A 27,141-nucleotide genomic window follows, 5' to 3' on the forward strand; every position below is an offset into this window, starting at 1 on the left:
TTAGAAATGTATTATTTAATTCAAAGTATTTGGGTACTTTCTGGATAACTTTTATTATTGATTGCTATTTTAATTTTGTTATGGCCCAAGAAATGTGTATGAATTTTATTCCTTTAAATTTAAATCTTTCCTACTGGCCACAATCTTGATGAATGTTTTTTTGTATGTTTGAGAAGAATGTGTATTATGCTATGGTTGTATAGAATGTTTTATAAATGTCAATTAAATCAAGTGATTGCTAGGTATTGTCCAGGTCATCTATATTTTTACTGATTTTCTGTCCACTTATTCTATCAAATACTGAAAAGGAGGAGTTGAATTTTCCAAATATAATTGTAAATTTTTCTATTTCTCCTTTTAGTTTATTAATGCTTGCTTACATATATTTAATGCTTGCTTACATATATTTTTGGTGCAGAGGCTTCCCACATGGCTAAGTGGTAAAGAATCTGCCTGCAATGCAGGAGGCATGAAAGACACAGGTTTGATCCCTGGGTCAGAAAGATCCCCTGGAGTAGGAAATGGCAACCTGCTCAAGTATTCGTGCCTGGAAAATCCCATGGACAGAGGAGCCTGGCACGCTACAGTCCACAGGACCACAAAGAGTCAGAGGGGACTAAGCAGACACTGAGCTGTTTGGTGCATACACATTTAGGATTGTTATGTCTTCTTGGAGAACTGATTGCATATTGTTATGTAATCTTGCTTTTTATCTATATTTCTTATTCTGAGTCTACTATAATTGAAATCAACATAGTTAGTCCAGCTTTCTTTTTATATATCTTGCTTTACACTTTTACTCTTCAACCTGTCTATTGATAATAATAATCTGTATTTAATGCAGATTTCTTATAGGCCTCCCTTGTGGCTCAGCTGGTAAAGAATCCACCTCCAGTGCGGGAGACCTGGGTTTGATCCCTGGGTTGGGAAGATCCCCTGGAGAAGGGAAAGGCTACCCTCTCCAGTATTCTGGCCTGGAGAATTCCATGAACTGTACAGTGCATGGGGTCACAAAGAGTCTGACAGGTCTGAGTGACTTTCACTTTCACTTTTCTTATAAACATTGCAGAGTGGAATCTTGCTTTCTAATCCAATTTGACAATTTCTGTGTTTAACCAGTATATAGAGAGCATTTATGAATGATTTTTCGATTCCTGGGTCGGGAAGATCCCCTGGAAAACGGATAGGCTACCCACTCCAGTGTTCTTGGGTTTCCCTTGTGGCTCAGTTGGTAAAGACACCACATGCAATGTGGGAGACCTGGGTTCAGATCCCTGGGTTGGGAAGATCCCCTGGAGAAGGGAAAGGCTACCCACTCCAGTGTTCTGGCCTGGAGAATTCCGTGGATGAGTCCATGAGGTCGCAAAGAGTTGGACACGACTGAGTGGCTGCCACTTTCACTTTCACAAATGATTATTATATTGTTGATTAAAATCTACCATGTTACTACTGTGTTTATTTGTTCTTCATTTATTTTTTAAAATGTCTTTTACTTCTTAAGGTCTAACAGCATTTGTTATTAACCCGTTTTACCTTCTTTATTGACTTACTGTTGGTACTTCTTAAAAGTTTTTTGATTTTCTTGAGTTTACAACATATATTTTTAAATAACCTAAGCTAAACTTCAATATTATTCTTCCTATTATATGTTTTAGGGAAGGAAATGAGCACTTGCTTATGTTTTCCATAGGGAGAAATCTTCAAAACCCAGCAATAATGGTATGACAGTCGCTTCTATATTTGAACTGCTTTATACCATCATAGACTGCGTGTTTACTACTCGTTACTATTACAGCGACTGCCAGTCAGAAGAACAGAAATCTACTTTAACACTTTAAGGGAGTTAGAATTATGTCTTAACAATTCTGATAAAAAAAAACTGCACTAGTGGGAAACTACCACTAACAACGTCTGTGGATATTTTTGTGAATGTATTTAGAGTAGCTTATGGGACAGTGACTTGAAAAGCTACTTAGCATTTATTAGTATCAACAGTGTTCTTTCAAAATTTGTTGTAGTTTCTGTTGCCAATTTATGTAATGCCAGGTTTGATTTTTGCACTGAAATTAAATGTTCTCATTTTTATTTTTTCAGCTTATCTATGATTATATTTAGCAACCTTTGCCAAAAGGAGCACAATATGTGATTGACTACTTTGAAGACACATCTATTAGGTACCTAAAATCAAGAAGAACAAAGAGGTATGGCATAATGTATTTTATTGTTGTGAGTTGTATCTAAAGTCAAACTAATGATTTTAATGGCAGATACTGAAGAAAACTGATCCTCAAATCAACTTTTAGAAAATTCTATTTAGTTACAGATGGGTGCTATTAGTAATGCAGCTTTTTGGTTTAATTTTGTTTAAGTGCTTTTTCTAACTCTGTGATAATCTTTAAAAATCATTATGTAAGATATTGGCTACCTTGAATGTATTACTCTTGCACAAAGCTCAATTTTCTGTCACGCTTCCATCTTTAAAATCATCTTTTAAAAGTTTGCCCCTACACTAAGCAGAACACCAGTTCATGACATAGTATTTCACCAACCAGCCAACATAGATGAAAAATTATGGTTAATAACTAAAGTTGAGGTAATAGTAATTACTAGATTAGATACTAGGTTTTACAGGTAAAGTGATATTTTAGTAACAACATCTAACTCTATGGTATCTGTATAAATTTAATAAATAGTGGTCCACTGTATTCAAATGATCATTTTAAAACATAAGCATTTAAAAAATCATTGATATATTTATTTTATTTATTTTTTTAATTTTATTTTTAAACCTCAAACACTGTATTAGTTTTGCCAAACATCAAAACGAATCCGCCATTTGATATATTTAAAAAATCATTAATATATTTAAAAACTCCTTCATACTAAGCCTTTAAATATTGGTGTGCCTTTTACTCCTAAAAAATTTCAATTTGAGAGCTCAATTTTTATCAGACATTTAATGTGTTTAGATTCCATAAAATTTATACTTGAAAGAGTAGTTTCAAGTACGCAAATTGTTCTGAATATATTTTAAAGTCTTAGTAACTGAATTGACTATCAATAAGTAATATTTCTTATATGTTTTCATCTACTTTGACAAAATTATTTCCAATATTTTTAGATGGATTGATTTAACTTTTAAGCAGAACACCAGTATAAAAATTGCATAGGTCCAAAGTATATTTGAAAACTCATGTTACCTTAGTAACATCAATATCAACTCAGAATTTATCCGTATCAACAAAGTAGTCTGAACTTTTTGTTGTTGTTGCCGTTTTACATAACACTGTTTAATTAACACTTTGTATAACACTGTTGTGACTACAAATGTTATAACCTTTTTTTTAATGCACTTATGTTAGCAGGTTTCTCTCTCTTTGGTAAAAAGTTTGATAATATTGTTTTAAAATTTGCTTTTTTGCCTTCAGTGAAAAGCACAGATATTATACCAAATATAATGTAAACCTCTGACCAAAGGTGATATGTTCAGTCTCCATAAATCAAAGCTTTAAATTATAAGAAACATTAAGTAATAGATACAGTTTCAATTTTGTATCCACATAATTTGTACCAAGTTATTAAATATTGCACTGGAGACTAACTTAACAAACATATAAGATATAGCAATTATTTGCATGCAAATGATTTTTCTGAATTTCTAGTGTTTTGTTTGTTCTCTTAAGGTGGTCTAACATGTATTAAATGTTAGTTATATGGCCAGTATTATATTACAGTTCAGTTGCTCAGTCTTGTCCAACTGTTTGTGGCCCCATGGACTGCAGCGGGCCAGGCTTCCCTGTCCATCACCAACTCCCAGAACTTGCTCAAACTCATGTCCATCCCATCAGTGATGCCATCCAACCATCTCATCCTCTGTCTTCCCCTTCTCCTCCTGCCTTCAGTATTTCCTAGCATCAGGGTCTTTGCCAGTGAATCAGTTTTTTGCATCAGGTGGCCAAAGTATTGGAGTTTCAGCTTCAGCATCAGTCCTTCCAATGAATATTCAGGACTGATTTCCTTTAGGATTGACTGGTTTGATCTCCTTGCAATCCAAGGGACTCTCAAGAGTCTACTCCAACAGTACAGTTCAAAAGCTTTCTTTATGGTCCAACTCTCACATCCATACTTGACTACTGGAAAAATCATAGCTTTGACTAAATGAAACTTTGTCGACAAAGTAATGTCTCTGCTTTTTAATATGCTGTCTAGGTTGGTCATAGCTTCTCTTCCAGGGAGAAACCATCTTTTAATTTCATGGATGCAGACACCATCTACAATAATTTTGGAGCCCAAGAAAATAAAGTATTATATTAAAAAAGCATCATGTCACATTTATCAAATTTAAGTTTTATAACAAACCTATGAAAGTGAAGTCGCTCAGTCGTGTCCGACTCTTAGCGACCCCATGGACTGAAACCCACCAGGCTCCTCCGTCCATGGGATTTTCCAGGCAAGAGTACTGGAGTGGGGTGCCATTGCAAACCTGAGAAGTAGGCATTATTTTTACTTTTTAAGTAGGAAAACATGCTCAGAGAGGGTAAGTAACTTGCTTTAAGTCACACAGTTTATAAGTTGTGAAGTTAGGAGTTTTAAAAATGCCTCATAATATCCTTTCAGATACAGTGTCTGGCTCATTTTCAAGGCTCATGAAATTGGTCAACCAAGGTCTGGGGAGAAAATCTAGATGGTAACCTCTGTGATTCCCTGCTTTCTCAGTTTTCTAGAAATGATTTACGTGTGTGTCCTGGCTTTCCAGAACTTGGTTACTCAAACTCAAAGTCATATCTCTGTAAACAAAATAAACTCCAAACCCTGAGAGGCTGAATGTAAGCCAGGCAAGCTTTCTAATCTTCACATTAGTCCCCTTTCCCTCTCCCAAACCCAAAAACCTTTAAACATACTTTAAATAAATAATAGTCTGGTAAGAGTATTATTATATCAGTTATATCAATTATATTAGTTAACCTGCAGTATATAGTAAAACTCTTAAAACTGAGCTAAACAATATACTAAGAAGACTTTAAAGAGGGAATTTGTGCTACAGAATAGAGTAGTTGGAAAAACATGGATTTTGGAGTTAAGCAGGCCTAAATCTGAACCGTGATTGCCAGTTATACATTGTATATCCTTAGACAGGTTTATTTAATTTTTCAGAGCCTCTGTTTTGTCATCTGAAAATGGTAATATTCCCTACCTCACAGAATTATTTAGTCAAATAGTAATAGTTGCTGCAATTTTAATATTATTAAAATCTCTTTTTATTGTAGATTCCAAATGTGGTACCTTTTCAAGGTGATGTCTTTCATCCTAATTCTTGGAACTACTCATGGTGTGTTTAGAAAACAAAGATCTGTGAACCCTGAAGCAAGCATGAATATTGTAAGTTGCTAGGACATAAATGTTAAGCTAATAAAGTAACAGGGAATGCTACTCTTCAGTTTTGAGGGGTTTTATTTGAATAGATCTACAGTCAGTTTATATCTCTGCATTCATGTATTTTGAATATGGGTCAACTAATATTCCTCATCTGCTATCCTATAGCTTTAAGTTTCCATTTCTGCTTTATTCTGTGTCTGAAATGAAAATATGCATAAACATATCATTTCTCTATTCTATATATGCATTTACATAACAAATTCCACATATGTATATATTCTTAGCTATATATATAAACAAACAAATACTTGTGGGTAAACATTTTAAAATTTTATATTGGTATATAGGTAAAACTATGATTAGTAGTCAGAAAAAAAAAATTGGTTAGTTCTTGAGATATCTCCTTGAATGCAGGGGTTTTAATTTTTTGTTGTTGTTTTATTTATCTATGAACCCCTGGTATATAAGACTGATGCTTAGTAGATGTTCTGTAAATATTTGTTACTGAATTAATCAGTGAATTAGTGAAAATACATAGGCTTAATATTGAGAATACAAAGATTCATTCTTACATTAATGTGTGTTTGTGTGTGTTAGTTAGTCATGTCCTACTCTTTGTGACCCCATGGATTATAGCCTGCCAGGCTCCTCTGTCCATGGGATTAGGTTAGATTAATTAGGTTACATTAATTCATTAACAGTCTTATTCTAAAAGGTTTACTTTTTCCTTATCTAGAGTCAAATTATTTCCTACTGGGGCTACCCAGATGAAGAGTATGATATTACAACTGAAGATGGTTATATCCTTGGCCTTTATAGAATTCCCTATGGGAAGACAAACAGTGAAAACAATTCAGGTAATGCTCAATTCAAGATAAACTGGTGATTATCTGAAGCTCTTAATTTCTCCCTTTCTTCTCAGTGAGTTTAGAACAAGAAAAGGGTTTTAAAAAATTAAGTGAACAGTTAACTTCTCATGCATAGCTCTATATGCCCCAGAAAGAGAATCTGACTCTCCTTTAGCTTCCTGTTCAGAGTGGTTTCAAAGTATGGTGGAACACACGTTGCTCCTCCCATGTTTCTTTGTGGATCACCATACTCATACATGTTGATTACCTAGGGTTTTCTTTGTTTAATGAGGGGTTAGAAATGCTCTGAAACACAGTAGCTTTATTCTGTAGGTTTGAAGTATGGCTGGTAAAAATTTCTTCTTTGTGCCTATGAATCTCTCCTCTAATAATAGCAAAGAGAGAAGTTTGGTAGCAGTCTCATGGCTCTTTACTCCAGTACTACATACTCTACTGTCAGCAGAATGAGACGCTGGAAAACGCACTAGAATTTGTCACTAGGGTCATATTAATAATTCTAGATGTACCACTCACTAGCACAATACTGACTACTTTTCTTATTTGTCTAACTGTTGCAAAAAAAACCCGGAGAATTTTCCCTTTCTCCTTAAAGTTTTTCCTTGAAAAAATTGTTTCTCATATTTTAGGACATTGTCAAGTTCTCATTTTGAACATTATGGTACATTTCAGAGAAAATTCATTAATTTTGAATAGCCTCTAACAATATAATATTTGATTCTTATAGAGGTCACATCTACTAGGCAGAAAATTTTGACATAATTATTGTAATCATTCCTCAGGGTTTGACTCAATTTTTCAAACACTAATAAAAGACTTAAAGCTAATTTTAAAATATAGTAAGTACCTTAGAGTTCTCTAGAAGCAGCCCTGAAACAAGGATATAGGTGTATGTAATTTATTGATTGGAATACTTTCATGAGAAGATAATGTGGACAAGAGGGGAAGGCAGGGGAAGGAGCTAAGGAAGGATGAGACTCAGCTAATACGATGTTGTCTCAGAGGAATCCTGAATCGCACTGCAGACACGGTCCCACCTTGAAGTTGGGGAGCTAGCTTTTTTGCATTCTTGTATCAGTTAGTCACTGCCAGAAGGACATCCATGGAAAGAAATAAAGTCTGACTGAGGAAATTCCCCTTAGCCTGGGGGCAGTTCCACAGAGAAAGGGGCAATAGTGAACCCTTCAAAAGCACCAGTCACAAAAGCTGGAAGAATAATTCCGCTGCTTAACAAAGGAAATCTAGGTATGACACTAAAATAATCTAGTAAAGGGTACCTCTTGCACTGCTCAGATCTACATGTTTTTCACATTAAGTTTATTTCATCTGCTATTATATTTAATCCTAATGCCATATCTGGTATTCATACATTCCTCTCCACTACCCACTGTAAATTTCTCTTCCTCTTGGCTGTCTTTCTTTATTTGATAAACCAGGCCTTTATCCCTAAGCGCCACTATGCCCCTAATATGTCATAGTTGCCATACTTGCACATTTACAGTTAAAACAAGGCATGGGAGTAACAAAAGATGCCTATGTGTATCATTTCAATACCAAATATGTTTTCCCAATTTTTCCCAAGACTTATATATCAGCAGCCCTACCTCTCTATGATGATCAAGGCCAGTTATTCCGGATCTAGGGTTGGTCTGCACTGTCAGAATGTCTGTACAAACCATTCATCACTTTCCTGTATCATCACAGTAAATGTAATATTTTACCCATTGAAGTGCTATAATTATGCAAGGTTCTTTCAATACTCCAGCTACAATGCCTGGATTCAGTAATGATGATAATGATGTGGATTATGTGTGAAGGGCAATCTGGGGAGTAAAACAAAGTTATCAGTAAGCACACATTATTTTATTCAAAGCTGCTGCTTCTCAAAAACCTTGGAAGTATAAATTAGAACTCTGGAAACACTGGTGATTAAAGCAATGGTTCTAGTGATAAAATCTATATTAAATATATCTGTGAAAATGTGAGTATAAAATTATTTTATGAAGTGAGAAAGGTGGAGTAATAATATAAAATATATCTTATGTAACATGCCATTTAAAGAAGAGGTGGCAAGAATACACAGAAGAACTGTACAAAAAAGATCTTCATGACCCAGATAATCATGATGGTGTGATCACTCACCTACAGCCAGACATCCTGGAATGCAAAGTCAAGTGGGCCTTAGGAAGCATCTCTATGAACAAAGCTGGTGCAGGTGATGGAATTCCAGTTGAGCTATTTCAAATCCTGAAAGATGATGCTGTGAAAGTGCTGCACTCAATATGCCAGCAAATTTGGAAAACTCAGCAGTGGCCACAGGACTGGAAAAGGTCAGTTTTCACTCCAATCCCAAAGAAAGACAATGCCAAAGAATTCTCAAACTACCGCACAATTGCACTCATCTCACATGCTAGCAAAGTAGTGCTCAAAATTCTCCAAGCCAGGCTTCAGCAATACATGAACCGTGAACTTCCAGATGTTCAAGTTGGATTTAGAAAAGGCAGAGGAACCAGAGATCAAATTGTCAACATCTGCTGGATCACCGAAAAAGCAAGAGAGTTCCAGAAAAACCTCTACTTCTGCTTTATTGACTTTGCCAAAGCCTTTGACTGTGTGGATCACGATAAACTGTGGAAAATTATGGAAGAGATGGGAATACCAGACCACCTGACCTGCCTCTTGAGAAACCTGTATGCAGGTCCGGAAGCAACAGTTAGAACTGGACATGGAACAACAGACTGGTTCCAAATAGGAAAAGGAGTACATCAAGGCTGTATATTGTCACCCTGCTTATTTAACTTCTATGCAGAGTACATCATGAGAAATGCTGGGCTGGAAGAAGCACAAGCTGGAATCAAGATTGCTGGGAGAAGTATCAATAACCTCAGATATGTACATGACACTACCCTTATGGCAGAAAGTGAAGAAGAACTAAAGAGCCTCTTGATGAAAGTGAAAGACGAGAGTGAAAATCTTGACTTAAAACTCAACATTCAGAAAACGAAGATCATGGCATCTGGTCCCATCACTTCATGAGAAATAGATGGGGAAACAGTGGCAGACTTTATTTTTTGGGCTCCAAAATCACTGCAGATTGTGACTGCAGCCATGAAATTAAAAGATGCTTACTCCTTGGAAGGAAAGTTATGACCAACCTAGACAGCATATTAAAAAGTAGAGACATTACTTTGCCAACAAAGGTCCATCTAGTCAAGGCTATGGTTTTTCCAGTAGTCATGTATGGATGTGAGAGTTGGACTATAAAGAAAGCTGAGCACCAAAGAATTGATGCTTTTAAACTGTGGTGTTGGAGAAGACTCTTGAGAGTCCTTTGGACTGCAAGGAGATCCAACCAGTCCTTCCTAAAGGAGATCAGTCCTGGGTGTTCATTGGAAGGACTGATATTGAAGCTGAAACTCCAATACTTTGGCCATCTCATGCAAAGAGCTGACTCATTGGAAAAGACCCTGATGCTGGGAAAGATTGAAGGCAGGAGGAGAAGCGGCGACAGAGGATGAGATGGTTGGGTGGCATCGCTGACTCAATGGACATGAGTTTGAGTAGTCTCCGGGAATTGGTGATGGACACAGAGGCCTGGCTTGTGGCAGTCCTTGGGGTCGCAAAGAGTCGGACATGACTGAGCAACTGAGCTGAACTGAACTGAACAATGCTATTTAAATGAGTCCCCAAGTTACTAAGTGATATTTGAATATTCTATATCCTTAAAATTTTGTATGTTTAAGTATGTGTGGGCTAAGTAGCTTTAGTCATGACTGACTCTTTGCAACTCTATTGCCCGGCTCTTCTGTCCATGGGGATTCTCCAGGCAAGAATACTGGAGCGGGTTGCCATGCCCTCTTCTAGGAGACCTCCTGGACCCAGGGATCAAACCCACATCTTTTACTTTTCCTGCATTCTCAGGCCGGTCCTTTACCACTAGTGGCACCTGGGAAGCCCATGTTTATGTATGTGACATGACCTAATTGCCCACTTGGTCATATGAAAGAAATTCATTAGTGAACAACTCTGACATAAAGTGGAATTAAAACATGTAAAACTTACCCTATTTACACAATTAAAAAAATTTTATCCTATAAGATTAAATTTGAGGTCAGATACTCATGTAGACACTACAATATTTTAAAATAAATTTTCTACATTTTTTCCAGTTCAGAGACTTGTTGTATACTTGCAACACGGTTTGCTCACATCTGCCAGCAGCTGGATTTCCAATCTTCCTAATAACAGCCTAGGCTTCCTTCTGGCAGATGCTGGTTATGATGTGTGGATGGGGAACAGCAGAGGGACTACCTGGTCCCGAAAACACTTGTACCTAAAAACAAATTCCAAAGAATTCTGGGCTTTCAGGTACAGAAAAAACCAAGTAATATTTTGTTATATAAGTGTATTGGACTGTTTTCTTCTTTTTGAATGAAATGAAATGAAACATAAGTCTTTTTTTCTCAACGTAGGGCTCTCAATAGACTATTAAAATTTATATAAATTTTACCTGGAAAGTTAAAGAGTACTTATTTGATTTTGAGCTTATTTCTCATTTTTAAGCAGTAAGCTTTACTGACTACCCTATTCTATTTTTTCACTCTGTAACCTATATATTTAGTCTACTTCACTGCACTTAGAATATACAATCACCTTCTTTATAAAACTGTCTTGTGGCTATTTTATTTCCTTAACTTTGTGTTCTCACAGAAGTCTCTTAATAGATAAATTATATTATCTAACTTATTGATAGTACCCAAGGAGAGTTGAAAAATGCTTTAAATATATTTAGCTAATCAATATCTTCAAATGTTAACATAACATTAGTAGAATATACATTTTTATTTTCTTTTTTCTTTTGTAGCTTTGATGAGATGGCTAAATATGACCTTCCAGCCTCCATTGATTTCATTGTGAAGCAAACCCAACAAGAGCAAATATTTTATGTAGGCCATTCACAAGGCACTACCATTGGTATGGCAAGGAAGATCATTGCTGCTATTACTTTATTACACTTTTAAAGTTTGTAGATATATTCTTAAGGATATAGGTCAGTTTCTAGACCTGTAAGTGAACCAAAGCAGGACTGTGAGACATATATCACAGAGCAGTGCCCTGGAAGATTATATCCTGTTTTATTTTATTTTATTTATTTTATTTTATTTTTAAACTTTACAAAATTGTATTAGTTATGCCAAATATCATAATGAGTCCGCCACAGGTATACATGTGTTCCCCATCCTGAACCCTCCTCCCTCCTCCCTCCCCATACCATCCCTCTGGGTCGTCCCAGTGCACCAGCCCCAAGCATCCAGTATTATGCATCGAACCTGGACTGGCAACTTGTTTCATATATGATATTTTACATGTTTCAATGCCAGTCTCCCAAATCTTCCCACCCTCTCCCTCTCCCACAGAGTCCATAAGACTGTTCTATACATCAGTGTCTCTTTTGCTGTCTCGTACACAGGGTTATTGCTACCATCTTTCTAAATTCCATATAAATGCGTTAGTATACTGTATTGGTGTTTTTCTTTCTGGCTTACTTCACTCTGTATAATAGGCTCCAGTTTCATCCACCTCATTAGAACTGATTCAAATGTATTCTTTTTAATGGCTGAGTAATACTCCATTGTGTATATGTACCACTGCTTTCTTATCCATTCATCTGCTGATGGACATCTAGGTTGCTTCCATGTCCTGGCTATTATAAACAGTGCTGTGATGAACATTGGGGTACACGTGTCTCTTTCCCTTCTGGTTTCCTCAGTGTGTATGCCCAGCAGTGGGATTGCTGCATCATAAGGCAGTTCTATTTCCAGTTTTTTAAGGAATCTCCACACTGTTCTCCATAGTGGCTGTGCTAGTTTGCATTCCCACCAACAGTGTAAGAGGGTTCCCTTTTCTCCACACCCTCTCCAGTTTTGGATCGCAGCCATTCTGACTGGTGTGAAATGGTACCTCATAGTGGTTTTGATTTGCATTTCTATAATAATGAGTGATGTTGAGCATCTTTTCATGTGTTTGTTAGCCATCTGTATGTCTTCTTTGGAGAAATGTCTATTTAGTTCTTTGGCCCATTTTTTGATTGGGTCATTTATTTTTCTGGAGTTGAGCTGTAGGAGTTGCTTGTATATTTTTGAGATTAGTTGTTTGTCAGTTGCTTCATTTGCTATTATCTTCTCTCATTCTGAAGGCTGTCTTTTCACCTTGTTAATAGTTTCCTTTGATGTGCAGAAGCTTTTAAGGTTAATTAGGTCCCATTTGTTTATTTTTGCTTTTATTTCCAATATTCTGGGAGGTGGGTCATAGAGGATCCTGCTGTGATGTATGTCAGAGAGTGTTTTGCCTATGTTCTCCTCTAGGAGTTTTATAGTTTCTGGTCTTACGTTTAGATCTTTAATCCATTTTGAGTTTATTTTTGTGTATGGTGTTAGAAAGTGGTCTAGTTTCATTCTTTTACAAGTGGTTGACCAGATTTCCCAGCACCACTTGTTAAAGAGATTGTCTTTAATCCATTGTATATTCTTGCCTCCTTTGTCAAAGATAAGGTGTCCATATGTGCGTGGATTTATCTCTGGGCTTTCTATTTTGTTCCATTGATCTATATTTCTGTCTTTGTGCCAGTACCATACTGTCTTGATGACTGTGGCTTTGTAGTAGAGCCTGAAGTCAGGTAGGTTGATTCCTCCAGTTCCATTCTTCTTTCTCAAGATCGCTTTGGCTATTTGAGGTTTTTTGTGTTTCCATACAAATTGTGAAATTATTTGTTCTAGCTCTGTGAAGAATACTGTTGGTAGCTTGATAGGGATTGCATTGAATCTATAAATTGCTATATCCTGTTTTAATTCTATATTGTATTCTCTAGTCACCAAGAATTGACTGTAAGAACAAGGTTTTGTTTGTTTGCAGTGTATAAAAGCTGGATATCCATCTAAATAGCACAATGAAGTCATAGCTGTCATTTATTCCACAAATAGAAATTGTATAATTATTTTTCTTTTAAAAATCAAGCATAGGGATTTATGAGTAAGAAGTTTTAAAAGGATGCTTGGATTTTTACATTTAGGACACATTAAACTTAAGAAATGAACAAAGATGAAGAAATCCTCCCTATATTTAAAGATGACTATAAAAGAACTTTCATCCCTTTACAATACTTAACACTTCTACCTAATGTGTATCAATTTTGCTTTCAGAAACATATTCCCAAAAACTTAATGTAATTCTCTTCCATGGTACCATGAAACTTAATCTTTCTACTTGGGAAGCAGGAAAGTCTACTTTATAATAGAACCTGATATTAAATGAGTTTTTTCTAAACTGTAGAGTGTCATCTAGATGGTATTGGTCATCATCATTATCATCTAGACTATAAGAGTATTATCTAGACTGAAGAGTATTAAGTATTTCCTATAGCAATCATCCACTTTCTACCAGAAAAATTATGTCAAATAACAATCTCATTCCATTTCTCATAGACCTTTTCTCTGATATTTATTAACCGTGTGTGAATTTTAATCCACATTTTCATCAGCTATTCAGTTGTATGGAACCAAGACTCTTAGGAAATAATCAAATAAGAAAAAAATGAGTCATGTGCCAGAGCGTATTGACTCACACTTTGATATGATATATAATTCTTTGTTTCTTTGACTTCTCAGAACCCAGGGAAAAAAGAACCAGTAAAAATAGAGGGGATGTGCAGTTACATAGCTTGATAAGTTATCAAAAAAGGAAAAACTTCTATTTGTCATATTAATTACTCTGAATTATCAATAAAATAAAGTGTTTAGTACCCTCTGTTCAAGAAAAGTTTTAATTAAAAGTAAATATTAAAACAATTAGATATTTATTGAATTTCTCACCTAAAGTAGATTCATCTATCTGAGAAATTCACTTACATCATTTTTGCCATTGCCAGTTATACTAATGTTTAATAATAGCAGATATTTCTGATTTAAAACTATGGTGTTATAAAACTGATTTATTGCTGAATTATCCTCATTTATGATCTACACATTTGCTTTAGATCCTAATAATCAGCATTATGTTGTGATCAATATGCATGTCTCATTATGGGAGGTCAATAATTTTTGATAGATAAATTAAGAAATGAATTAATAAATTAATTATTGAACTTACCACTGTCATTTCTTACATGATAGCAATTAAGAATAGTTCATTTATATCTTATTTTCTTTCAGCTTTCATAACATTTTCCACAATACCAAAGATAGCTGAAAGAATCAAAGTATTTTTTGCCTTAGCCCCAGTTTTTTCCATTAAATACTCAAAAAGCCCTTTAATTAAAATGGCATACAGCTGGAAGTCACTGATCAAGGTATGTTATTTCTTCCCTTTTTGTAGCTGACAACCCAAAATGATAATGATTCTCTGCTTTCAAAATAAAAAGTCTTGGCTATGTTTGCACAGCCACATGTATGATTTGAATTTTTTGGCTTCATTTACACTGGATTCTTGCCTTTGTTTCTACACAGGAATAACATTTTACTTATGATACTTTTGGATGACTCATTGTGTAAGAAATTCAGTAATCAAATCATCTCTACATATTGCTCTCAAATTTCATCCCTTAATTTAAATGTTTTAAACTGTAAGATAGTGTATTTGGTTATAAATATAGTGAATTCACCACATCAATTTTTGATTAAATTGTTTTAGTCTTCCAAACAAGAATAAATTTATTTTACAGTTTTTTTCTGGCAGCAAAGAGTTCTTACCTAACACCTCCTTTAAAAGATTTGTTGGATCAAAGTTGTGTCCACTGAAGATTTTTGGTAAGATTTGCCGTGATGTCTTATTTATGATAAGTGGATATGACCTAAAGAACTTAAATACGGTGAGAACAAGTTGTGTTTAAAATATATTTTGCCAATTTTTAGAAAGCAGCTTTTAATAGTGCTTATTCTATGCTTTGTGTATCATTTTATGTTTTACCCATTTATTCTTGTAGTTAGATTCTTAGCCTTTCTAATTTTGTGACTGAACCAACATTAAGAAACTAATTTGTATTAGCATGCTGGGATTTTTTTACTTCCATATTTGTCTTGATCTCTGTAAAGAATAGAGACTAGCTACAGCTATAGTTATCTTTATTAGTCTTTGCAGTTAGATGTTAGTTGTCTGAGGTTTCATGTATTTAGGTTGTCTTCCATTCACTGTCTTACATAACTCTTCCTCTTATATCCTGATTCCTAACACTTTTCCACTTCCTTGATTTTTCCATAATTAGGGTGCCTGGCAATTAACTTATATGCTTTTGGCATTCATCAAAATTTCTGGGGTGGGAAACTCTTTTGGTACTCAAGCTACTATTTGAAGGCCATTTGTATTGATTGTATATAAATTCTCTTAAAGATGCAAGGTTTTATCAGCCCATTAAATTAAAAAACCCAAATTTGGAAAAAGCAGTTGTTGTGGCATTTGGACTAGTTTACTGATTCTTGCTCCTGGGCCTTTTAAGAAAGTTCTTAATGGGAACCAACGTATCTGTTCATAGGAAAATAGGTGTTCTCTTAATATCTAAGCACAATTTCATACCACAAGGATATATGTTGATTTTTTTTAACCTCAAGAAGGTCTTATTGCAAGTCTCAGACAATTACAGATATTTGAAAGAAACACTAATATTCTTCATAATAGAAGAAAAGAACTCCATTCTCCCCTTTTCTCCAAAGATAGGAAAAGCATAATTTTCTGTCATAGAAGATTACCTTTTTAAAAAGACCTCTCATACTCTTCTATCTAGTGTTATATATCTACCATAGAATGTCTAGAAACATGATAAATATACTTTTTATTTCTGCTTGCCTTTCTTAGTTATTCTATGTCTTGGATAGTATATTTGGCTATTGATGTCTTTATTGTAATTAGTGTCATTGAGAACTCTTTTGTAGGTGGACTATTAGGAAAGCTTATATTCTAACTTCTTAGCCTTTAAATTTGTGAGTCTCCTTTCTGGGACAAAAGTTGATAGTGTCATCAATTGCAATTAATTGTGTACTAAGTTATCTGCTGCTGCTGCTAAGTCGCTTCAGTCGTGTCCGACTCTGTGCGAACCCATAGACGGCAGCCCACCAGGCTCCCCGTCCCTGGGATTCTCCAGGCAAGAACACTGGAGTGGCTTGCCATTTCCTTCTCCAATGCATGAAAGTGAAAAGTGAAAGTGAAGTCCCTCAGTCGTATCCAACTCCTAGCGACCCCATGGACTACAGCCTACCAGGCCCCTCCATCCATGGGATTTTCCGGGCAAGAGTACTGGAGTGGGTTGTCATTGCTTTCTCTGACTAAGTTACCTATTACTAAGTTATCTAGTACTGTGGCTCAGATCATGAACTCATTATTGCCAAATTCAGACTTAAATTGAAGAAAGTACGGAAAACCACTAGACCATTCAGGTATGACCTAAGTCAAATCCCTTATGATTGTACAGTGGAAGTGAGAAATAGATTTAAGGGACTAGATTTGATAGAGTGCCTGATGAACTATGGACGGAGGTTCGTGATATTGTACAGGGGACGGGGATCAAGACCATCCCCATGGAAAAGAAATGCAAAAAAGCAAAATGGCTGTCTGGAGAGGACTTACAAATAGCTGTGAAAAGAAGAGAAGAGAAAAGCTAAGGAGAAAAGAAAAGATACAAGCATCTGAATGCAGAGTTCCAAAGAATAGCAAGGAGAGATAAGAAAGCCTTCTTCAGTGATCAATGCAAAGAAATAGAGGAAAACAACAGAATGGGAAAGACTAGAGATCTCTTCAAGAAAATTAGAGATACGAAGGGAACATTTCAGGCAAAGATGGGCTCTATAAAGGACAGAAATAGTATAGACCTAACAGAAGCAGACAATATTAAGAAGAGGTGGCAAGAATACACAGAAGAACTGTACAAAAAAGATCTTCACGACCCAGATAATCACGATGGTGTGATCACTCACCTAGAGCCAGATATCCTGGAATGTGAAGTCAAGTGGGCCTTAGAAAGCATCACTACGAACAAAGCTAGTGGAGGTGATGGAATTCCATTGAGCTATTTCAAATCCTGAAAGCTGATGCTGTGAAAGTGCTGCACTCAATATGCCAGCAAATTTGCAAAACTCAGCAGTGGCCACAGGACTGGAAAAGGGCAGTTTTCATTCCAATCCCAAAGAAGGGCAATGACAAAGAAGGCTCAAACTACTGCACAATTGCACTCATCTCACACGCTAGCAAAGTAATGCTCAAAATTCTCCAAGCCAGTCTTCAGCAGTATGTGAACCGTGAACTTCCAGATGTTCAAGCTGGTTTTAGAAAAGGCAGAGAAACCAGAGATCAAATTGCCAACATCTGCTGGATCATGGAAAAAACAAGAGAGTTCCAGAAAAACATCTATTTCTGCTTTATTGACTATGCCAAAGCCTTTGACTGTGTGGATCACAATAAACTGTGGAAAATTCTGAAAGAGATGGGAATACCAGACCACCTGACCTGCCTCTTGAGAAACCTATATGCAGGTCAGGAAGCAACAGTTAGAATTGGACACAGAACAACAGACTGGATCCAAATAGGAAAGGGAGTATGTCAAGGCTGTATATTGTCACCCTGCTTATTTTACTTCTATGTAGATTACATCATGAGAAACACTGGGCTGGAAGAAGAACAAGCTGGAATCAAGATTGTCGGGTGAAATATCAATAACCTCAGATATGCAGATGACACCACCCTTATGACAGAAAGTGAAGAGGAAGTAAAAAGCCTCTTGATGAAAGTGAAAGAGGAGAGTGAAAAAGTTGGCTTAAAGGTCAACATTCAGAAAACGAAGATCATGGCATCTGGTCCCATCATTTCATGGGAAATAGATGGGGAAACAGTGGAAACAGTGGCAAACTTTATTTTTTGGGGTTCCAAAATCACTGCAGATGGTGACTGCAGCCATGAAATTAAAAGACACTTACTCCTTGGAAGGAAAGTTATGACCAACCTAGGTAGCATATTCAAAAGCTGAGACATTACTTTGCCAACAAAGGTCCATCTAGTCAAGGCTATGGTTTTTCCAGTGGTCATGTATGGATGTGAGAGTTGGACTGTGAAGAAAGCTGAGTGCCAAAGAAATGATGCTTTTGAACTGTGGTGTTGGAGAAGACTCTTGAGAGTCCCTTGGACTGCAAGGAGATCCAACCAGTCCGTTCTAAAGGAGATCAGTCCTGGGTGTTCTTTGGAAGGACTGGTTATAAAGCTGAAACTCCAGTACTTTGGCCACCTCATGCAAAGAGTTGACTCATTGGAAAAGACTCTGATGCTGGGAGGGATTGGGGGCAGGAGGAGAAGGGGACGACAGAGGATGAGATGGCTGGATGGCATCACTGACTCGATGGATGTGAGTTTGAGTGAACTCCAGGAGTTGGTGATGGACAGGGATGCCTGGCGTGCTGCAGTTCATGGGGTCGCAAAGAGTCGGACATGACTGAGCAACTGAACTGAACTGAAGTTATCTAGGGTTGGGAAAGTTTGAAGTGAAAAAATTCACACACAGTGTATATGGGAACAGTAAGAGTGGTAGTTCAGTTTGAATCAGTTCTTTTTTTTTTTTTCTTTAATTCAGTCCTCTTGATCTTATCAAGATCAATGGGGAAATTAGGATCTGACTTGAAATTTCTTTCCTGTAGGCAGTATGAAAAACCAGAAGAGAATCTTGCAGTTTGCAAATAAGCAGTGTCTAGAATCAGGCCAATGTCACTCAGCGAACTGAAAGGAAGCTATCATGTGAGGAAGATTGGGTAGCAAAAACTCTCATCAATGTAATTTGGAAAATATGTCATCAAACAACCCAGAATTTTTACTTTGTTCAGTTCTTGTAATTCAGCTTACTGATTATTTCTTTCATGGATTGTGCCTTTGGTACTGTATCTGAAAAGTCATTGCCACAGTCAAGGTTGTCTAGTTTTTTTCCTGTGTTATCTTTTAGAAGTTTTATAATTTAGCATTTCCCATTTAGACCTACAGTCTGTTTTGAGTCATTTTTTGTGAAGGATGTAAGGTCTGTATCTACATACTTTTTTTTTCCCCCATGTGATATCCAGTTGTTCCAACACCATTTATTGAAAAGATTATCATTTTCCTATTACATTGCCTTTGGTTTTTTTGTCAAAGATCAGTTAACTGTGTTTCTAGGGGTCTATTCAGAGAAGGCGATGGCACCCCACTCCAGTACTCTTGCCTGGAAAATCCTATGGATGGAGGAGCCTGGTAGGCTGCAGTCCATGGGGTCGCTAAGAGTCGGACACGACTGAGCGACTTCACTTTCACTTTTCACTTTTCACTTTCATGCATTGGAGAAGGAAATGGCAACCCACTCCAGTGTTCTTGCCTGGAGAATCCCAGGAACGGGGGAGCCTGTTGGGCTGCCATCTATGGGGTCGCACAGAGTCGGACACACTGAAGTGATTTACTTTACCTTAGGGGTCTATTTCTGGGTTCTGTATTCTGCTCTATGTATCTATCTGTCCACTCTTTCACCAATACTATACTGTCTTGATTACTGTAGCTTTATATTAATAATGTCTTGAGGTTATGTCTTCTCAGTCCTCCCTTTAATAATTGTTTTGGCTATTTTGGGATCTTTTGTCTCTCTACATAAACTTTGGAAGCAGTTTGTCAGTATTGTAAACATAATTTGTTGAGATTTTAGTAAGGATTACATTGACCTTATATATCTTATTCACTGATGGAGGTTCCCAGGGAGTATGTAGGCAATGCAAATCTAGGTTACAGATTGGCATGAGCACAGCTGTATTTCTGATTAAGCTTTACTTTGAGTTGGTGGCTCAGACGGCAAAGCGTCTGTCTACAATGCGGGAAACCTGGGTTCGATCCCTGGGTCGGGAAGATTCCCTGGAGAAGGAAATGGCAACCCACTCCAGTACTCTTGCCTAGAAAATCCTACGGACGGAGGAGCCTGGTGTCCATGGGGTCTCAAAGAGTTGGACACGAGTGAGCAACTTCACTTCACTTCACTTCACTTGAGTTGTGTAGAACTTTGGGACCCCAGTTTATTATGGGAAGAATTTCTTTTTAAACTTTCCCACTGTCCTCAAAAAGTCCTGGGCTGATTTTTGCTCTCCTTAACTAGTTATCTTTTTGCCTTTTCATACTGTTCATGGGGTTTTCATGGCAAGAATACTGAAGTGGTTTGCAATTCCCTTCTCTAGGACAGGAAAGCCTGGTGTTGCTGCAGTCCAGGGGCACAGGACTGAGTAACTAAACTGAACTGATTTTTTAAAATGAAACTTTAAATTTTCTAGGATTGGCAGATAAACTTAAGTGACTTTAGTACATTGCTTTTCTTTTTAAATTCTCTGTCTTTTCTCTTCCATTTGTCCTGGTAATTTCTTTCTATCTTTTCAGTTCTTTAGTGTTTTCGAAAGGTGTGTGTTACATCACTTTTGATTGTTTTCAGTATGGGTGATGGACCTTAGAACTTAGAAATCCAATAATATCTTCTATATTAGTGCAAAATTTACATTTAATAAGCCCATTTATGTATTTAATTTAAATGTAATTTTGTTTTATTAACACTATTTATTATAAATTAAATTTCCTTGAAATTTTTTAGTTTAATAAATATCAAAGATTGTTTTTTCCTGGTTGGAAGAATAAAAATAATGTTTTAAACCCTCAGAGTCGTGTGGATGTGTACATGTCACAAAACCCAGCAGGAACATCTGTTCAAAATATGGTCCACTGGAGTCAGGTACACTAAAATGCATTTTTCAGTGCATTTTGGTAAAATTTTATTTAAACTACTTGCAGCTTATCTCACCATTCTAGGGATCTGGCCATTGCCATAGAATGATAAATTTAGAAGGATACATTGAAATTATTAAAAATATGTATGATTCTTAAAAGTTTATAATATATGTTAATAATAGAATCTGTTAGATCCTCAGTTTAGGCAATAAGAGCAGTACAGTTATTTTCTATTTTACAAATGAGAAAATGTTAATTCAGAACAGTAGGCAAGGGATCAACTAGGCTATGCTCATTATTTAATTTGCCCATATATTTAAAACTTTTTCTTAAAAAACAAAACAAACAAAAAACTAAGACAAGAACAGAGGTATCTCAATACCTACTCTTTCACTAGATTATGCTTTCTCCTCTGTTAAATTGTGAACTCCATGAAGACCATGACCAAGTTTTGTTCAGTTATCTATTGCAAAACTAACTTTGTGGCATATAGTAGATACTCAAGAATATTTGTTGAGTGAATATTGATAAAATTCCATATAAATGCCATCTTAATGTTGAGAACCAAGATAAAATAGGAATATATATGCTTGAGATCAAAATACAAGATATTGAATTCTTTCTCTAAATCTTACTGGCAGTAGGACATTAAATAAGATCATTAAATCTTTATGAATTCAGTTTCTTTAATTCTAAAAATAGAATTAATAATCATGCTCTCACCTAACAAAAATAACTATGAGAATTAAATAGGATAATGATTATGAGTGTCTTTAAATTTAATTAACACTAGAAACATTTAAAGTGTACTAGTATTGATAAGACACTAATGAAAGAAATCAAAAATGACATAAACAGATGGAGAGATATTCCATGTTCCTGGGTAGGAAGAATCAATATTGTGAAAATGACTATACTACCAAATGCAATCTACAGATTCAGTGTGATCCCTATCAAATCACCAATGGCATTTTTCACAGAACTAGAGCAAAAAATTTCACAATTCATATGGAAACACAAAAGACCCATGAATAGCCAAAGCGTTTGAGAAAGAAGAATAGATCTAGAGGAATCAACCTTCCTGACTTCAGATTATACTACAAAGCTACACTCATCAAGACAGTATGGTACTGGCACAGAAGCAGAAATATAGACCAATGGAACAAGACAGAAAAAGCCCAGAAATAAGCCCATGCACCTATGGGTTCCTTATTTTTGACAAAGGAGGCAAGAATATACAATGGGGCAAAGACAGCTTCTTCAATAAATGGCGCTGGGAAAACTGGACAGCCACATGTAAAAGAATGAAATTAGAACACTTTCTAACACCACACACAAAGATAAACTCAAAATGGATTAAAGACCTAAATGTAAGACCAGAAACTATAAAACTCTTAGAGGAAAACATAGGCAGAACACTCAATGACATAAATCAAAGCAAGATCCTCTATGACCACCTCCTAGAGTAATGAACATAAAAACAAAGTAAACAAGTGGGACCTGATTAAACCTAAAAGCTTTTGCACAGCAAAGAAAACTGTAAGCAAAGGGAAAAGACAATGCTCAGAATGGGAGAAAATAATAGCAAATGAAACAACTGACAAATGATTAATTTCTGAAATAAACAAGTAGCTTATACAACTCAATACCAGAAAGACAAACAATCCAATCAGAAATTGGGTAGAAGACCTAAACAGACATTTCTCCAAAGAAGACATACAGATGGCTAACAAACACATTAAAAGATGCTCAACATCGCTCATTATTAGAGAAATGCAAATCAAAACTACAATGAGATATCACCTCACAGCGGTCAGAATGGCCCTTATCAAAAAGTCTACAAACAATAAATGCTGGAGAGGGTGTGGAGAAAAGCAAAAGCTCTTGCACTGTTGGTGAGAATGTAAACTGATACAGCCACTATGGAAGATGGTATGGAGATTCCTTAAAAAACTAGGAATAAAACCACCATATGACCCAGCAATCCCACTCCTAAGCATAGACCCTGAGACAACCAAAATTGAAAAAGACATATGTATCCCACTGTTCACTGCAGCACTATTTACAATAGCTAGAACATGGAAGCAACATAGATGTCCATGGACAGAGTAATGGATAAAGAAGTTGTGGTATATATGCACAATGGAATATTACTCAGCATAAAAAGAAATGCATTTGAGTCAGTTCTAATGAAGTGGATGAACCTAGAACCTATTATACAGAGTAAAGTGAGTCAGAAAGAGAAAGATAAATACCGTATTCTAATGTGTAAAGGAGTACATCAAGGCTGTATATTGTCACCCTGCTTATTTAGCTTCTATGCAGAGTACATCATGAGAAACGCTGGGCTGAATGAAGCATAAGCTGGAATCAAGATTGCTGGGAGAAATATCAATAACCTCAGATATGCAGATGACACCACCCCTATGGCAGAAAGTGAAGAACTAAAGAGCCTCTTGATGAAAGTGAAAGAGGAGAGTGACAAAGTTGGCTTAAAGCTCAACATTCAGAAAACTAAGATTACGGCATCCGGTTCCATCACTTCATGGCAAATAGGTGGGGAAACAGTGGAAACAGTGGCTGACTTTATTTAGGGCTGGATGAAGCACAGGCTGAAAATGGACTTGGAATGTTAGGTCCATGAATCAAGGAAAAAGGGACAACAGAGGATGAGACAGTTTATTGGCATCACCGACTTGACAGATGAGTTTGAATAAGGTCTGGGAGTTCATGATGGACAGGGAAACCTGGCATGCTGCAGTCCATGGGGTCACAAAGAGTTGGACATGACTGAACTACTTGAACACTTTTAAAGGAATGTTTTTAGCTTCTATGTTGAATAGATTATAGTGAAGCAAGAGTATAAGCAATGAGAAAGTCAGATTATTGCAGCAATGCAAAAGAGAATTGATGATAACTTGCTCTGATATGTTCCCAGTAGAGGTGATAAAAATTGTTAGATTCTGAATATGCATGTGTATATCATGAAATTGGAGCCTACAAAATTTAATCATGGAAATATGAGAAGTAAAAGAAATGAATATTGGATGATCCAAAGTTTTTGGACTAAGTAATGAAAAGATGAAATTAATTTTGAAGGAGAGGGAGAAGTTTGATGATGGATGGAAAGATAGGATGTTCTGTTTCAGAGATGTTGTTTTAGACATTTAAGTCTTGATTTTGAAAAAGTTGTGTATAGAAGTCTAGAGGGCTTTCTGGTGGTTCAGTGGTAAAGAATTCGCCTGCATTGCAGGAGCCACAGGAGACGCCACAGGCGTTTGATCCCTGTGTTGGAAAGATGCCCTGGAGGAGAGCAGGACTACCTTCTCCAGCATTCTTACCTGGAGAATCCCATTGACAGAGAAGCCTGGTGGGCTACACCCTTAGGGTCACAAAAAGTCAGACATGCCTGAAGCGACTGAGCATGAGCCTGATAGGAGTCTAGAATTTGGAAAAGACTTATAAAAGAAGATAAACACTTTGAATATGTATAACATTTAAAGCCAAGAGACTGGATGAGAAAACAAATAGACTGAATATAAATAGAAAAGAAAAGAGGAGTTAAGATTAAGTGATGAGACATGGAAAGATTCAGAGGTCAGCAGGAGAGGCTAAATTTGCCAAGGAAGCTTAAAAGAAGCACTGAGTGAAACAATGAAAAAAAATAATGAAGACCAAGATATCATGTTATTCTAGAAGTTAAGTGAAGAAAAGATCTCAAGGATAAGGGAATAAATAGCTAATCAAATGCTTCTCATGGATAAGATGAAAAAAATGTCTCAGAATTGACCAAAATTTTGCAAATGTTAATGTCATAAATAAACTTGGCCAATTTTGGAATTGCAGGGAAAGAAGTATTCTCAGGGAGAATCAGATTAACAATCAGAGAAGAGTTTCAATGTATAGGTTGATGATGGTATAACAGATGATAGAGATTTAAGAGTTGGGGAGTGTTGGGAGGAGATAAACTACGGGATATATAGAGACAGATATTTTATCATACTGGAGAAGATGAGTAACATGAGAAACTTAGCCTTCTTGAAATGAAAACATAATCGAGGGGAAACGGTCAAAATCAGATTAGACCTAATAGGTTCAAAGCTGGTGGTGAAGCTGCAAGTGTTAAGGGGTGAAGAAGGGGGTGGCTTCTGGAACATGCTCTTGATCTTTGTTATTTGAAGTAATAATTTTTATGGCAGTGTCATCTTAGTCCTAGACCTCTATAGACACAGCAGAGGGGAGGCCTAATGTTACCCCAAACACACATGCCCCCTTTAATAAGGTAAAAGGCCTTCAGGAGATGTGCATTTATATGAAGATGGTAGAATTATTGTCTGCAGATTTCCCTGCCCCCCACCTCCTAGCTCTTCCATTTCTTAACCTGTGTATAGAAAGAGAGGAACAAAGAAGCCCATCTACACAAATACTAACAGACTTAGTACAAAGAGGCTTTCTATGCAATGCATACCTAACTCATATCAGCTGCCTCTGTAATGGAAAAATGAGTGTAGTCTTACTTTAAAATTTTTCTTTCAGCTTTTTAATTCTAGTCACTTGAAAGCTTTTGACTGGGGCAGTCCTGATCTGAACTTGGTTCATTTTAATCAGGTACATAATTATGTATAAATTAAAAATTATCTCCCTGATCAATTGAAATGATTTTTACTATTAAAGATTCATCTGTGAAACCCAAGAGTATGGTAGTACAGTGAGAAGGACCAGTAAACAAAGATCATTTTGATTTGGATCAATATGTTCATTTCCAACCAAAGTGACTTTTCCATATTTTCTATGTATTTTAACAACAAATATCTTAGATAAGTCTAGAGAAATTGACAAGCAATAGAATAATTCATCATCTCTCAAGAAGAAAAATACTGTATTTATAATGAGCATAGCTCTGAGCTTGGTTAAATAAGAAATAAAAAGCAAGCATACCATTGTTCTTGACCCTAAGACTGTTGTGTTTGGGAAGATAAGACAAACACATATACTAACTATAAAAAGTAGAAGTTACTGAGAAGCTGATAAAAACTGTCTGAGTATGATGACAATTGTCTTGAAATCCTAGAACCCAAGTCTGTCTACTTCAAAATGTATGCTTCTCCACCATACTTTTCTGCCTTTTTGCTAAGCTCCAATGCCTGATGTAGTTTGCTTGTGTAAACATTTGAGGTAAAATATAAAGATCTAATTCATTAAAATCATATTGAACTTGACTGCCAATGTTTATCATTTACCAATAAACATACTGACTCATTTGAAAAGACCCTGATGCTGGGAAAGATTGAAGGCAGGAGCAGAAGGGAACAAACAGAGGATGAGATGTTTGGATGGCACCACTGACTCAATGGACATGAGTTTGAGTAAACTCCGGGAGTTGGTGATGGACAGGGAGGCCTGGCATGCTACAGTCCATGGGGTTGCAAAAAGTCGGACATGACTGAGCAACTGAACTGAACTGAACTGATATTGACAGTTATATAAGCCAAAGAAAATTTTGATACTCTGAATCAGAACAAACTCTAGTTTTAATTTGTATCTGATTTATTTCTATTAATAAGTAAAAATTATAATATTCTTTCATACTTATTGCTTCCTTAATAACAATTATTTTAGATTAAGCTTATTTTTTAAATTTTACTTTAAATTATAAAGAATTAGTAAATAACACTTCATATGTATTATTCTCTTTGAAAACTCTTACTTTTACTTATTTGCATTTAGACAACTTCTCCATTGTACAATGTGACAAACATGAATGTACCAACTGCAACCTGGAGTGGTGACAGTGACTTGTTGGCCGATCCTGAAGATGTTAAAATTTTACTTCCTGAAATCACAAATCATATTTACCATAAAACTATTTCTTACTATAATCATGTAGACTTTTTGTTTGGATTAGATGTATATCATCAAGTTTACAGCGAGATCATTGATATTATCCAAGGCAACCCATAAAGAACCATGGTATTCTGTGTTGAAGGATCTATATAATTTCTATTAAAATCCAATTATTTTGTTCTTACTATGTATACTTTTCCAGTTATTTATATAAAGTCTGGAAATTTTCCCTCCTTTTTTGCATTGCCCCTAGGCTCTCCATTCATAAAGTCAATGGCATTTATTACACTAGGGGTAACGGCAGATTATA

General features: G+C 36.0%; 1 protein-coding gene across 1 annotated transcript; it reads left to right on the plus strand.

Annotated features, from left to right (window-relative positions):
- Positions 1–2,022: 2,022 nt before the first annotated feature.
- On the plus strand, positions 2,023–27,141 carry LIPJ (lipase family member J). Its single transcript, XM_025274374.3, has 10 exons — positions 2,023–2,201; positions 5,268–5,379; positions 6,113–6,233; positions 10,412–10,610; positions 11,107–11,216; positions 14,450–14,586; positions 14,959–15,105; positions 20,920–20,991; positions 25,524–25,595; positions 26,715–27,141. Exons 2-10 carry the CDS (start codon positions 5,275–5,277, stop codon positions 26,946–26,948), a joined length of 1,197 nt encoding a protein of 398 aa, XP_025130159.2. The 5' UTR covers positions 2,023–2,201; positions 5,268–5,274; the 3' UTR covers positions 26,949–27,141.

Source organism: Bubalus bubalis, chromosome 23 (assembly GCF_019923935.1).
Source record: "Bubalus bubalis isolate 160015118507 breed Murrah chromosome 23, NDDB_SH_1, whole genome shotgun sequence".
Classification (NCBI taxonomy): domain Eukaryota; kingdom Metazoa; phylum Chordata; class Mammalia; order Artiodactyla; family Bovidae; genus Bubalus; species Bubalus bubalis.